This window comes from Hemibagrus wyckioides, linkage group LG20 (assembly GCF_019097595.1).
Source record: "Hemibagrus wyckioides isolate EC202008001 linkage group LG20, SWU_Hwy_1.0, whole genome shotgun sequence".
Lineage (NCBI taxonomy): Eukaryota > Metazoa > Chordata > Actinopteri > Siluriformes > Bagridae > Hemibagrus > Hemibagrus wyckioides.
In genome coordinates, this window is record NC_080729.1 from 11,388,636 (window position 1) to 11,405,053 (window position 16,418).

General features: G+C 37.1%; 1 protein-coding gene across 15 annotated transcripts in view; it reads right to left on the reverse strand.

Annotated features, from left to right (window-relative positions):
• Positions 1-4,541: 4,541 nt before the first annotated feature.
• Positions 4,542-16,418, reverse strand: part of mbnl1 (muscleblind-like splicing regulator 1) — a 67,198-nt gene continuing 55,321 nt past the window's right edge. For 4 of the 15 annotated variants that reach the window (XM_058418890.1, XM_058418889.1, XM_058418888.1 and 1 more), the window contains 7 exons: positions 15,224-15,271; positions 14,080-14,236; positions 13,143-13,178; positions 10,614-10,705; positions 10,255-10,299; positions 9,225-9,296; positions 4,542-8,996 (listed from right to left, as the gene is read on the reverse strand). In XM_058418890.1, the coding sequence (XP_058274873.1) occupies positions 9,240-9,296; positions 10,255-10,299; positions 10,614-10,705; positions 13,143-13,178; positions 14,080-14,236; positions 15,224-15,271 (435 nt within the window). In that variant the 3' untranslated portion in view covers positions 4,542-8,996; positions 9,225-9,239. Of the gene's footprint in view, positions 8,997-9,224; positions 9,297-10,254; positions 10,300-10,613; positions 10,706-13,142; positions 13,179-14,079; positions 14,237-15,223; positions 15,272-16,418 lie in introns of those variants that run through there. The other 11 variants (XM_058418893.1, XM_058418892.1, XM_058418896.1 and 8 more) reach the window with 11 other exon arrangements.

Below are 16,418 nucleotides of genomic sequence, written 5' to 3' on the forward strand. Positions count from 1 at the left end.
CATCAGCATTGCTTTTTATAGCACAGCATAGATGTTCTATGAGCCATATTATTTCACATTAACTTGCACAGCTAGAATACACTTCTGCGATAATGAATTATTTCCTGTTAGTGAATGGCTCCAAGCAATACAATGCAGCCAAGTTCAGCATTTTACCACTGGATATTCATGATGTATGATCTTTATAGATCACACACACACACATACACACACACGCAAACACATCTGCACAGTGCCAGCTATAGTCACTGCATAGACACCTGGCTTCATCAGCACTGTTGTTTATTTTTTGCCTTCTTTTTGCCATTTTGTTTTGCCAAAAATGTTTTCTATATGCTAATTCAATAAATTATTTAAAAAATATATATATTTTGTGCAACTCTACATAGCTTTCCAAGATACCACCTATAACTGTAGGTGCTTCTACTGTGGGTCTATCTTCACAGCGTGTCCACTGCCTCACTGTACAGCCCCAGCAGATGAGTTGCCCTTAGTGAGGGCATTATAAAGCTCTTTTCTGGGTTTTTTTTCCTGTTCTTAATGATCATTGTATTTTTTCTAAGTGTTTAAGTAATTTAAATTATTAAAATATTTGGTTATTAACATGGTTATTGACTATAGAGTGTCATATAGATCACTGTCGTGTTTCTAGTATCAGTTAGATAGTTAGACAGATGGTTAGTTAGTTATTGTCTTGCATGAAACTGGTCCATGGTGCAAATAAGTTTGAGGACTGCTGAGTTATACGACTGTTTCAGATTTTCTGGAAATTACTGTAAAAATCTAACTGAATGTGAACAACTGGGTGATCAGTATCTACCTTCATACATAAGCTGCCAAAAATATTTGTTGCATCTGCCAATAACATCACCTTACTGTACAATGTGAACAGTTTGTGTATGTGTGTGAATGTAATTTGGTACATTTATAGCACTATTTTCCAGAATATGTCATGTAGGATGTGTGGCACCAAATCTTCATGGTTTACATGCTGGGATACTGGGGTGCTTTAAATATCCTGCAACATCAATTCCATAGTAAGCTTATTTGTGTTAATTTGGCATAGCATACCCAATACCAAAACTGACACCACAAACTCTAGCTGGATTGTTCACTGAGTCAGCAGAAGAGCTGGACAGAATTGACAGGACACTGGGGGCATCCTTACTTGACAGGACTGATGCTGATATTAAGAAGGAATAAAAACATGTTAGAAAAGAATTAAGGCATGATGCATGTATTTCCTCCAGGAGTTTATTTTAGGTGCCTATATCCTGTAGTGCAGCGCACAAGTTTTCAACCCATTAGACGTTTTACACATTTTATACTGTTACATATTAGAATTAAAATAGACTTGATTTTTATTCATAAGCATTGCACAAGTATTCATCCCCTGAGTCAATATTTGTAGAACCTGCAATTATAGCTACAAGTCCTCTGGGATCTCTAACAGCATTTTAATATCTATCCTGATATTTTTGCCTATTCTTTGTGGTCAGACTGGATACAGTTGGTCTCCTTATCAACTACTGTGCTCAACCTTTTCCTTACATTTTGATAATTTGACACTTTGTCAGTTTCTTCTTTAAAATGGGGGCGATGGTAGCTCAAGTGGTTAAGGCTCTGGGTCATTGACCGGAAGATTGGGGTTCCTCAAAACAGCCCCAACACCACCAAGCTGCCACTGTAGGATCCTTGAGCAAGGCCTTTAAACCCACCTGTTCCAGGGGTGCTGTATCATGGCTGACCATACGCTCTGACCCCAACCCATAAGCATGGGATATGAGAAGAAAGAATTTCACTGTGCAGTAATGTATTTGTGACAAATAAACACAACTTAACTTAAAACATCAAAAGGATTCGGCCATTTTTATCCCCACAGGCCACTCAGGTGCTTCTTTGGTCTCTCGTCCTTTCAAGACTGGACTCCTGCTACTCACTCCTGGCAGGTCTACCTCTGAACGCAATTCAACTTCTGAAATGATTCAAAATGCAGCTGGACAACTTATTTTCAACCTTCTTAAGTTCTCCCACACCACCCCACTGCTGCGCTCCCTCCACTGGCTTCTGGTTTCTTGCCTTTACTGATCCTTGCCTTTAAAGCCAGGAATGGACCAGCACTCTCTTACCTCAAAGCTCTTATCTCTCCTCACACTGCACTACGCTCCCTCTGATCTCCTAGCACATCTTGACTAGCTCTCAAGGTACAAGGTAGGTATACATTGAGACTCTTCTCTGTTCTGGCACCGAGGTGGTGGAATGAACTTCCCCTAGAAGTCCGAACAGCTGAGTCACTGACTGTCTATGGTTTGTTTACAAAAAAGAAAAGAGTTTTAGGCTGATGGTATCCTAACTCTGTGACCTAGCGATCCAGTATTGATGTATTTACTGATAGAGACTTTTGTACATTGCTCTGGATAAGGGCGTCTGCCAAATGTCCTAAATGTAAACGGAAGTTAGTGAATAGCAAATTTCCAAAGATTATTAATCCAACTGAGCTCTGTTTCATTCTAACACATGCAGGCTCTTGGCATTGTGCTTTCTTTGGCTGTATGTTTTATATCGTTTTTCTATTGGAAGATGAATTTTTGTTTTAATCTCAACTGTTGCATACTAGAAGAGGTTTTCTTGTAGGATTTGGCTCCATCCACCTTGCCCTTATCCCTGACCAGTTTATTGGTACCTGCATTCCCATGACAAGATGCTGATCACTGCCTTGCTTTATAGTGGGAGTTAGGTTTCATTACATTATTGTACAATGTGCATCATTACATTTTGGACTAAAGAATATTGTTTCATATTTGCTGATTATCTGACTTGACACGACAAGCCATAATTTTATTTTTTAATCAATAATTGCTTTGCTCTCTTCCATAAAGCTCTTCTTTTTTTAAAGTGCCTGGGTGATAGCTGTCATTTGACCGGTCATTGTGGACGTCTCCAGCTCTTTCAGAGTTACTCTTGGCCTCTTTGTTGCTCTAATGTCCGCTTTACTTGATCACTGACTTTCAGTGGTTGGTATTTTGTACAGTCTCGATTGTACCATATTCCTCAAACATTAAATAAAGTGCTCTCTGTTATATTAAGATCATATCACACTTTAATTGCACACAAAATATTTCATATAACCAACTCCATTACTCCTGATGCCAACTAATTGATGTAATATTTATGCGATCACAACTTACATTTGTAAATCATTTTGTGAACCATATTACAAATATACTCTGAATATTTATGCAAGGCACATAAATGCCATCTGAACAATTTTGTGAATAAGACATAATGTGAAAACGGAACTAAAAAGAGGAATTAATCAGGATTCTTTTCGTTTTCTCTACATTTCATGCAACTCCAAGCTTCAGATTACTTTCAGTTCAGCATCATGCATCTGCCCTCTGCAGGCCAAACCCTCTTCTTACATTCTCTTATATTTATTCTCATTATAACCATAAACATTATACCTACAATACTACACAGAGCACATGCCACCTAAAAGTATATTTGGTTTGTGACCTTGAATTATTCATTTGCAGAAAAATGCTTTGTTTGTAGAAAAATGCTGAATTATTGCGTTATTTCGTGGAAGCACCTCACTGTAAAATGAACATATTGTAGACTTGTGTTTCCTAAACTTGAACAGCATTCAGCTGCATAAAAATCTCCAAGGTTTTATTACCACTTAGTCATTTAAAAATCTGTCTCACTCTCATTCACTACTTTATACTAGTCAGGGTAACAGTGGCTCTAGAGCTGATACAAGGAATACTGTATGAAGCAGGAATATTTCCTGAATGGGACACTATGGCAGCATTTTTTGGAGGTAGAAAATACCAGAGAACTTGTAAGAACCCCGTGTGGATATGAGAACATTCCAGTTCAAGATGAAGCTGCACAAGACCTTCCCATAACACTTCATGGGATATATGTGTGATGAGTGGCTGTTACTATGAATGAATTAAAATCTTTATTAAAGATATTTAATCAAACTTTGAGCCCACATGATATTCAGGTACATTTCAACAATAACGTTCTAATTCTCTCAAGGGCTTACACACTTAAATAGTTAACTCTGGATCATTGTGAACTCTAGGGAAACCGAATCCTGGGTTATCTTGTTTCATGATTCACACTGTTCATACTCATACCCAGGGCTAACAATTAATTAATCCTGGCTATTCATGATGAATTCAGCGTCCCAACACCCTGTACTTTCTTAAACCCTGGGTTGTGTTCATATTTGTATATTTTTTAACAATCATAATTGGATAAACATACAGTACCACATGAGTGCTTTGGGGCAGTGGATAAGGGTCTGGGTTGTTGATCAGATGGTTGAAGCCCCAGCACCACCTAGCTCCACTGTTAGGCAATTGAGCACATATACACATATTAAAGTCATGCCAAATTTTGCACTGAACTGTTACAAAACACAATCATTTAAATGTATGAGAGACAAATAAAGAGAAACAGAGAATGAGTGTGTGTGTGGTTACTTAAATAATATGAATTAATAGAAAAACACACACAGCACACTTGGATTTTTCAGTTGAAATCCATTTTGGTTTTTATTTATTTTTTTTTTTCATTCATAACAGCAAGATAGTCAAATAAAACAATAATAAATGTGCATAAAACAGTTTCTTTTTAAAACATAGTACAAGGTCTTAGCGAGTGTAAGCAAAGAGTGGGCGTGAGATTACATGGTGAGTGTGAAGCGTTCAGTAAAGCAGGTGCTTTCAGCAGGTAGGGACCACCGGCGGTTTCACTGTGGCAGACGCAGAGCTGTGCCTCGGGTCTGTTCGGAGGAAAGTGATGCTTTGGTTTATTAGCACTTGTGCAGCAGCGGTAAGTGAGTCAAAACCTCGAAACGGAGATCAGAAGTTTTACATTCATTGTGTTTCTTTTGTTTTGGTGGGTGACCTTTTCCTGCTGAAGGCACGGTTGCCTTGTTACACACACACACACGCCATGTGTGTGTGTGTGTGTGTGTGTGCATGTCATGTGGTGTGTAAGGCTTATGCTAGCATGTCTGGTCATTTTGAACTCATTAGTTTACTGTGTTTACCACGTTGATCCTTATAGATTTGAGTAAATGTTTGTCACTTAACGTATGCTGAGAATTGTCACTATTTTTTTAGAATGATATTTTCTAATGGGATCTGCGGTGTTGTGTGACATAGTGACATAGCTACTTATCTAAAAGGTGGATTTTATCATGTTAAATCTCTACATGCAGCTAACAACATTCAGGCCCAAGTAAAAAAAAAAAAGAAAAAGAAAATTTTTTTGAGCTTTCCTAATAAGGGAGTGTGTGACATTTTGGAAACAGTCCTCAAAATGTCTGACAGGCGATAAATTCTGCAAGACACTCTGGAGTCTTTCTATCAGAAACTGAACAAAGTGTAATTTCTTTCCAGTCAGTCGGATTATTGTCACTGATCAGATATTAAATCGAAATGTTTGTAATGGGTTATAGTCCAATGGACCTCATTATGCTCCACTTTGGTAAATTTCTCACAGAAAAACAGCGTCTGCTTTTACGGCACGTCACACAGGAGACGAGGAAACCGGCTCCGAAACGTCAGCACTGAGCTTCGAATGACAGGCAGCGCACATGATTAAGGCGGAGCGATGCTTAGCTTTTTCGTTTTTTTTATTTCTTTTTTAAGCCATGATTTGAAGTAATAATAAAAGGAGCTGAGCCACTTCTGCAAGCAAATTCATTTAGCTGGTCTATTACTCTATAATCCTTAAATTATCCTAACAAAATTTCTCATAGAATCTTTTATTATTCAAAATAAGATCTCCATATTATACATGTTTTCTTTTCCTTGTTTTATATTGACTATATACACAAGTGCAAAATTCGACCTTTGTCCCTCGGGTCATGGCTCTCTCTCCCTTGCAGCCAAAGTCCCAACAACGTAACCTCTTATCATCACCATCAGCATCGTCATCTAAATATTCAATATTTTATATATATATATATATATATATATATATATATATATATATATATATATATATATATATATTTTTTTTTTATATATATATTTTTTTTGGCCTGACATTCAGGGATGTTTTTTGTTAAAAATATCAAAATACAATTTTAACATGGATACAATAGAAAATAATTTGTTACTTTCCACATATGCTCCATAAAGTAAACTAAAAAGAGTTCTTGATTTAGTTACGTACAAATTAAATTTGTTAAATTAAGAAATGTCATACAGGTTTCATTTCAGAAGCAATATCAAAACAAAAGACAAACAATATCAAATAAAAAAAAGAAAAGAAAGAAGGAACATCGAAACAATCAAACATTAATCTTCCAAAAAAAATAAAAAAAAAAATAAAAAAATAAAAGGAAAATATACAACAACAAAAGCTAAAATCACTAAAAAGAATGATGGAGATGGAGGGAGGAAGGGAGGAAGGGAGCGAGGGAGGACGCGAAACAAAACGCATTTACAATTCCAGAAAAACAAGAATAAAGTCGAAAACCAAATATTACCAAATACAAAATAAGTAAATTCCACAAAGTATACATGCAGCATGTTGCAATATGTTTTTTCTTAATCTAAGCTGGTGAAGTAAACAACTGAGCAGTATGTGTTAAAATGATTAATAAAAATATAAAATACGCATAAACAATAAGACAGAACATCTGAGTGAAAAGACTAACTGAAATCTAAGGCCTCAGTGAAGAAACAGCAACAGCACCAGAGTTGGGTTCAATCCCATTTCCCTTCATTCCACTGCCACAGCCGAAGCACTGAAATGCACTCTACAACATTTACTGATCCATTTGAAACAGTCTTTCATAAATCATCTCATTAACCTTGTAAATTGAATTGACCCCAACCCTGAACGATATATCTCTCTGTACACCAAAAATAGACTTAAGACATATAGGCTCCACTGATCTAGATCTAACACCAACTGGGAGTCTCACATTTCTGAGCTTCAGTCTCACTACGCAGTCTTGGCTTCTGTCTCACTGTGCTCGGAAATGACGGCAGAAACAAAAAATATATGAAGTCGCTTCATTTAGCTTTCTCTTAACTAGGTTTGGCTTTGATCATACCATGACCGTTCACCATTGACTACGATTATAGACCATGAAAACCACGAAAAACAACGAGAAAAAAGAACTTTGGCACAACAGAACGTTCAACAATTATCATCTCTGTTTGTTTTTTTGTTTTTTTTCCCGTTTGTTATTTTTTTTTGTTTGTTTGCTGTACATAGGCTAAAAGCTGTTTGAGATCAGGAATCATAAACATACAACACAAATGGCACCAAATCCATACAAAAGAAAACCTGAACCAAATACATATCTGGTCTCCCCATATTACAAAAGAAATCAAAACGAAGCTGACCATCGAGTTGGAGCAGCGCCGTCATTTATGCTCCACTCCGTGACTGGAAACAGTCTCTTCACATCATGCTCTAAGAGTCTGAGTTATTTTTTGACAACGTAAAGACATGCGGTGATCACCGATCCCCATTCTCCGTTTCATGGATAAAAAAAGCCACTCCGTCATTCAAGGCAATAAAAATCTCTAGATATGGCAACAGGAAGGAAAAGGCAACCCTGTTTTCATGCAAGTCGAAAAAAGGCCTGTCTAAGGCTGAATGGAAAAGCCATCGAGAGCATTACAGACAAATAACAATAAAAAGTCATTCGGAAAAAAAAACAAACGAAAAAAAGAAAAAAAAGGTAGACATGAAATTATGTATAAAAACAATCTCTGGTAAACAGAATAACACTGTCGATATAACACTTTCCATTTGTAGCCTGTTGTATATCTTGAGCTTGATTTAAAGCTAAGATGTGCTTTAAAAAGGTCAGAAGGATTCTAGTTTTACATAAAAACATTCATTAGTCTTCTTTAATCCTGATCCTTCCTCTGCAAGTCTGCACTTTTTAATGCAGCAAAAAAACAACACTTGCATTTTGCTGGATGTATTGTGCCATCAAGAATTGTAATTATCTTTCAATTTTAAGGTGCATTTTCACATTTTGTTTTTTTTTTTGTTTTGTTTTTTTGTAAACCACCCGTGTCAAATCAGTAACGCTTCACCTGATGTTACAGTTAACTCAGGAAAACATCTCAAACTGAACATCTGACTACTAGAACCAATGCTAATTATTTATCGTTCAATATAAATGAACAGGCATTGGCGTATAAGCACTGGATATGGCATGATGTGTTACGATTCGCCGACGTGGGCGTGTCCAAACTAACATGGCTAATGAAAGGACGCTCATTAAGACTGGAAGGTGAACTGTACCTGCTTGAACAGGCACGCGAGACCTGCTTCTCTCTGTTCCATCCGAATAAAACACTTCTTTTGTATGTTCCCATCACACCCGAGCACAACATTTAGAGTGGACTTACACCACTTTAATCACTAGAAGGAAAATATTAATGACCTTATCATTTATTACTATAGCTATGAGAGTATGATCTCTGTCTGGGACTAAATTTCAGTGCCATGGTGTTCAATATCTACATTTCGGCAAAATGTGTGTGTGTGTGTGTGTGTGTATGAGGAAAAACCACCAGCTCTACAATTTTAACCTTCAGTTAAGTGTTACTTTGAAATAACATTAATTCAATACCTAAGGGAGGTAATTAAGAAAGAAAAAACTTTTGGTCTATTGTTACTGCGTCTGTCGGTATCATATCTAACCTTGAAATTGTTAGACTTGCTACTAACAGACTGCTTCTAGCTAAATGTTTATGAACCCTAAAGTGTATGAACCCATCTTATGTACAGCTATATTTCTCTCAAGTTCTGCACACCACCTCTAAGGGCACTGCATGTTTCTGCATATTGGTATGTCATGGACTAGTCCTTTAAATATTACATCAGTGAGCTAATGATACCCCGAGGGTTCTAAGGATGTGGATGAAATGTGAATATTTGTTGGCATCAAATTGTCTGTGTCTGTCCCAGGTAACTGATGAGTAGACTTATTTGATCTGGAAAAAAAAGAGAGAGAAAGAAACACTCAAAAAAAAATAAAAATAAAATAAAATAAATTTGATTTAATATTTTTAAACATGACCTAGTGATTTTAAAAGGACATTTTGTTTTGTTTTGGACTTTCCTTCACAAGTTGTTCGGTAATAATGTTGGGAGAAATTAATAGCAGGTCATTAAAAAGTCAAAAGAGAATTGTTTAGAAATAAGAGCTTATAGACACTCACTGGTCTGGCCTCGGACTACATCTGAGTCAGGTACTTGTGGCTAGTCAGATGTTCTGCAGATATTATTGGAATCTAAGAAAAAAACAAAGATCAGAAAAAATACAAATACTTTTTAATAACAGCCATAAATATTCACAGTAATACAAAATGTTATATATATATATATATATATATAAAACTGAATGCCGAATAAACTAGTATGTTAATATAAGTGTAGATCTTTTTATATAGCTTTAACAAAATAAAGGGATGAAAATCTTTCCCATGCACATTAGATTCTTCTAGTTTGTTGACTTGGTCAGTAAAACGTGACATTCCATAATGACAGGTTTGTGTCATCTATTTAGTATTTAGATATTTTGTAAGAAAGGCACCTATGCATCATTCTACTTGACACAGTAACCTAAAACTGTTCATTCTTCCTTAACATTCGGTCCACATTAAGAGTATATGATCTTTCTGGACTGAATGTAGAGGTACACATCAGAACCAGGATCCCAAGGAACCAAAAATAAAAATGTGACTAGGAGGTCATGATATGAAGCTTCCAGCACAAAGTCAAAGGTTTTTAACATGGGATCCTATTGGACACCTCACAGTGGTCATGTGATGTTGGTTGGGGTACTGTGGATAACATTACTGATACGTTTATAATCTGGAAAATAGAAGCATCTGGATTCATAGGAAAATATCAGGGGCAAATACAAACAAAAATAATGACTGCAGAATTTTTTAAAATAAAAACAAGCCCAGCACACACCTATAGTGAGAAGTGTACCTAGCAGTGAAAGTCAGAGAGGATAACGTAAAGGATTCGCTGTTTATATGGTTCATAATGAACATTTATTAAAAGAGTGTGATTTAATCCTGGATGAAATATGTGGCGAAATAAAAAATAAATGAAATAAATGGTGTGTGTTTGTGGAAAAAAAATACAATGATATACTAATACATGGATTATTGTCAAAGACCAACACTGCAGCTAGATTTTTTTTTAAATCAAAAACAACTACTACTAGCTTATACTTACCAATTGCATGTATTCGTTGGTAGTCAGCTTTGATAGAGAAGAGTCCTCAAAAAAGAGACAAGAACATCATTAAAATGCTGGCTTTTTTCAAGCATTATGATAAAACACAAGATCATGGATAATTAATAATTGTAATTAATCTGCCTTTTACAGCCATGATCAGCTTTCTTGAATGAACACTGTGTTACTCTGTGAATAAAATGAATGATCAAGAAGGACAACAAGAGGGAGGAGAGAAACCCGACCCTCCTACAACCCTCCTAAAAGGTGACAATAATCCCTATAACCATGTAAACAGAGAGAGAGAGAGAGAGAGAGAGAGAGAGAGAGAGAGAGAGAGAGCTATAAAGAAAGCAAACCTGATTTGCTGATGCGGTTGCGAAGGGAACAGTAGTGGCGGATGTGGTTGCTGCGGACACAGCGGCCGGTGAAGCGCCGTGCATCATGGGTACTTTTCAGAGGGGAGAATTATATAAGCACACATACAGAGGAGTGTAGCCAACAGGTGTACACATGTGAAGAGGGGAACAAGTGTGTGTAAGGGAACAGAAAGGGGGAGAGCTTTACTACATATGAAAATCACCGGCACTAAAGTGGAGTATTATCAGAAGTACATGCTAACATGCTGGTTAACAAGGTCCAGAAGCATGAACATGACCTCAGTAGCACAGTGTTGAACAAACAGTTACTCTAGAATACTGTAATAAATTGTATAAGACAGAAGAATGGGTGGCAATTTAACTAAACCTGCATGTAAACAGAGACACATTTACATTGCAGCCCAAATGTCCAACTGTGCTACTGAGATCATTTCCATTTCATCACTTATTATAAGACGAAGACTATAAGGCCAATCCAATTTTGTCAAATAATGAATACGTCCAAATATTACATTATTTACTGAAACAGCAGTGACAATAACATAAAGCACCCTATGAGTTTAGTTCATTTCAGCAGCCACATTGCTAACACTGTTTACTAAACGTTACCATTTAAATGAAATACAGCAGACTCCAGAATTATTGGAACCCTTCCAGAAAATGTGTACAATGCAATTAAAACACAATTATAGTAATAATAAAAATAAAAATAGTAGAAAGGTCAGAGTTTAGTTGATTCATGTGATGTGATGTTGATTATTGGGTTTCTGAGACAGAGAACTAAACTGTATGGGAGAGTTGCAAGAAAAAAGTTCTTCCTGATGGCATCCAACCAAACAAAACCACGGAAATTTACTGGAACTACCGCTATAATGACTGCGATCAGGTGGGAACAAACTCTGACTTTTTAGTCATTAGCACTAATAGCAAGTTTGGTGAAAAAAATGTGAGAAGGAAAATGGATCTCTGATGCTTCTGTGTTATTATTTGGCTGGTGGTTCAGTGGCTTTCGTGAGGATTAATGGCTTAATGAGTTTTGTTAAATGCCAGAGAGTACATATGAGTGTCATTGGCTTAATGAGTTCTATTTGCAGCAGCACAAACATGAATGTTTGAAATGGCTCAAGCTCTAGATTTGAACCTTAGTGAAAACCCTACTGAAAGCAAATAATCTCAAGGAACTTTCTGCAAGAAGGAGTGAGCCAAGATCTCTCTACATGTTAGACATCACACTGTGCAATGCTGATGTTCTCTCTAGAGGCAGCTTCCACAAACATTATTTATGAGGAAGCCAATAATCCTGAAACCAGAATAACGTTGAAATACATCTGTGTTAATTGAAAACATAAAATTGAGAATCGATATAAATTTCTTACCCCTTTCCATTTGTCGTACATTTAAAATAGGAATCTTTTTTTTCCACATGTTCATGAAAAGTGCCAAACAAGTCTGGAGTTGCCCTTGTCATTTTACTTGAATGAAAATTGTACATTTTTGTAATATAACACTCAGGAAATACACTCACCAGCTGCTTTAATAAAAACATCCGTACACCGGCTCATTCATTCAATTATCCAATCAGCCAATCATGTGGTAGCAGCACAACGCATAAACTCATGCACGTACAGGTCAAGAGCTTCACGAGGAAAAGTGCGATCTCAATGACTTTGACTGAGGCATTGTTGTTGGTGCCAGATGGTTTTACTATTTCAGAAACTGTTGATCTTCACACACAAACGTCTGTAAAGTTTATACAGAACAGGGTGAAAAGGTACGAGGAGAATGACCAGACTGATTTAAGCTGACAAGTCTACAGTTACTCAAATTCAACCATGATGAGCAGAACAGCATCACACCACATCAAACCTTGGGCTACTAAAGTAAAAGACAACTACAGGTTCCAGTTCTGTCATTAAGAAGGGGCTCCAGGGAGGCTTAGGTTCACTGATGGATTAAGATGGATATGGATATTTTTCCCATCTTCTACTATCCAGGTTCAGTGAGACTGTGCTACATGACCGTTTGATCGGATAATTGCATGAAAATTTGGGGTAGAGACGTTCCTATTAAACACCGATTGGTCAGTATATCTTGAAAATAATTACATGAAAATTCTTAATACAGCTTATATGATATATCTCCGGTTTAACTGAAGCAATTTTAGAAAATCATCTATGTAATAAAATAAGTTTTTAACGATGAACTAAAACAGATTGGTAGTGGACTCGCGGCTTTTAGGCCCTCATTTGTAAATACTGATTTTAATATAAATGGCATTAATGTGCAGAATACTATCTGGACAGTAATGCTTTATCATCTCAAATCAGTGCATTGACTCTAGAGAGAAAGATCTAGATCAACTGAACACATAAAAACTGGTGGTTGTGGAACAACCTCAAAGAAACAGATCAGCTGTATCAGTGTGGTGATTGTTTGCATTGAATTAATATGAGCTGTGTAGAATTTGGCATGTGAGCAGCCGAAAGGGAGGAAGGTTAGAACACCTACCCACACTCGCTGCAGGAGTCATGCACAATATTGAGCCTGCCCATCATGCATTGCAACAGGAAGTGGATTGGAAAAAAAGGGAGAAGAATCGAATCAGCCCATCACAAGGTTGGTTAGGTTAAAGAGAGACAAACAAAGGAACGCAAAACATAAAACATTACAGGGAATCATTCACAAAAAAAACCAAAAACTGATTAGTTGTGGAATGTGTGATCTACAGTTGGGAAGTGAGAGGGAAGTGTGAGGGTGCTGAGTGCAGACAATAACAAGCCTTTACAACACTGATCACCCGCTTAAAACAAACACATGTGTCTCAGTGTGATCTTCTACAACCTCTATTTGTCCTTTCATCAGGGGAAAAAAAACCCAACTGTAGATCTGAATATAAATTGACAGCCAGCTCAGGAATTATTGGCACCCTTGGTAAAGACTGGTTAAAAAAGGCTATTAATTGTGACTTTTTGTGGTAAAAATTTGTGCTACTCAGTTACATTTTTTCCTCTAGAAAAAGAAATGTATATATTTATAACTTTCCAGTAATTCTAGAGCTGACTGGAGAACTCATTAGAGTAGTGCATTTGATGCAAAGTACTCTGAACTGGATCTGTACACTATGTATTTCTGGTTTAAAATTTTTTTTAGATCGGTTAGATAATTATATTCATGCATAGAATTAATATAATTCATCTCTATAACAATATGCTTGTGTGTGTGTGTGTGTGCTTAACTATACCTGCTGAACACTTCATCATTCATTTCATGTTGAGTGATTTTATAGAATTTAGTCATGAGCTGCCTCCGCTGTGTGTGTGTGTGTATGTGTGTGTGTGTATGTGTGTTTGTGTATGCCATAAGCCACTGTGTTGTTCTGATTGGCAGGTCAGGCTTGCTTGGTCTTGTGGTAAAAGCATGGGGTCAGGTTAGCTCAGGCCCCTACCTGAAGGAATAAACGCGGCCTGCTGCTGAAACTGCATGTTGGCCAGCGCTTGTTGGTACTGCAGCATGCCGGCATTGAACATGGCGGTGGCACCGTTGGTTTTCTCAAGGGCTGGTCTCTTTGGCAAAGGAGGAATTACGCTATGAGGAAGGCCCTGCTTGGGATGAGGAGAAAACGAGGAGCGAGGATGGAATGGCAAAGACAGGAAAGAGAAAATATAGAAAAGTTATCATCAGAAGACTTCATATTACAGCACAAAAATAAAAAAAAGAAACAAACGGAAACAAAACAGCAGGCAAGCAGCAGCAGCCTATACATGACTACGCCACAAGCAAAAAACAAAAGTGCCAAATCCCTGACTGCATATACTATACACGCTACAATCTACAGCTACATCACTTCCAGTCTTAACACTACTACACCATCTAAGCTGGTGCGAGTGCAAATGAAGCAAGCATCGCACTAATAAAATGTATCGGCAACAAGAAAAGGACGAAAAGAAAAGAAAACTTGAGGCGTCAACTTAAAACAAAATAAAGCTGCACTGCTTTTGCCATGATATCTGTGAAATATGAGACGTAAGTTATTAATATCTGTTGCTCAGGTGGTGCAGCTTTGCTACCACATAGCTGGTTACCCAGTTACCCAGATTATCTGGTTATACATGCACTTTAGAGCTACTTAACATGCATTATATAGAGACACTGAAGATATATGCAGATACTGCACACATATACACACACGCACACACACACACACACACACAAACACACACACACACAGACACAAGAGCAGTTACGCAGCACAGTTTAGTCTGTCTGATCCTGTCCTTACGCTGCAGGAATGGCCTACGCGTGATGATCTGATTGTGGTATGTCTTTTTTAAAACAAAAACATTTTTTCAGTGCCGGTTTTCATGATTTTGACGCCATTTTATTTTGAATCAGTTTCCAGTCGAGAGCCATTTTGCCTCTTCGCACATCATCAATTCTCCACAATCAGCTGATCACGCAAAGTTACTAACACAGCAGTAGGAAGAGAACATAAAGCCAATTAAGAAACAGTCTACGCTAGCAAATTATTGCTTGTTAAGACACTACAACAAAGCAACATGCCAAGCCAAAAAGGTGAAAGGTCATAGTACCAGGTCAAAGGTGGCCTCGAGGGGTCGCTTCAGTGATTTGACAGCCGTCTTAATTAGCAGGCAGCGAGCACATGATGGCAATGGGCCAATGGGGTTCAAGCGCATAAACATAAACAGCAAGCAGAGGTGCATCATGGGGCAGCAGTGCATTTTTGGTGGTTGAGAAAAAAAAAACAAATAAAAAACAAATCATTTGGAATGCCGTGTACAAAAGGGATATCAGGACTTAACATGCACATTAATGTAATTCAGGAAAAGATTTCTAATGCAAGATTAACACTACAAACTACAGCAGGGTCCAGAAGTGCAAGTGGGCAGTTCTCATGCTATTTTCCCCCTTGATGGCGAACGTTATCTTCATTACATTACATAACTACAAGTATGTGTTAGCGTCTCTTACCAAACAACATTATACACTGTAGAGTCAATTAGTTAGAGGTTTATAATATAGTATCAATCGCCATTGGTGCCGTGAAGACTATACTTCACGATCTTAGCGCAAACGATCTTCTAATATGGTTTGGGAAATATAATTTGGCCGAAGCACATTACTTGTGAAACAAAAACAGGAATTGGGAATACATGCAAGCCTTTGGACCCTACTTTAGATCAACTAGGGGCTCTAATAGCTCACAAATACACAAAAGGTACATTTTTACAGTTGATCGGGATGATATTACACAATAAAACACACACTATCAGTCCGCACATTGCAGGATCTACTCTGTGAAAAATGGTCACACTGCCCCCTAGTGGATAGGAATCCATCAGTACATGTACTTTCTAACACATGAAAAAATAAATAAATCAGGTAGCAGTATAGAGTCCTGAAACATCATGTAGAGCATGTGCTCTGATACATTTCTATTAAGATCATTAATCTTAGACTCTTAATGTGGTATGACATAACAGATAAATCCATATAACATGTTCATTTATTATCTGGTAAAGAAAATCTCTGACATGCTGGAAAATAACCTCATATTCCACACACACACACACACACACACACACACACACAGAGTAATAATAATAAATAACTAAATAAAATAATAGTTTTTACATACTGAGGGCAATTTAAAACACTGCATTTACTGTATCTAACTAAATAAATACTACAGTTCATCATTTCCATATCCAGTTTTCATATCTTGCTCTTTATAATGAGAATCTGTAAGCAGATTTTATGCAAAAC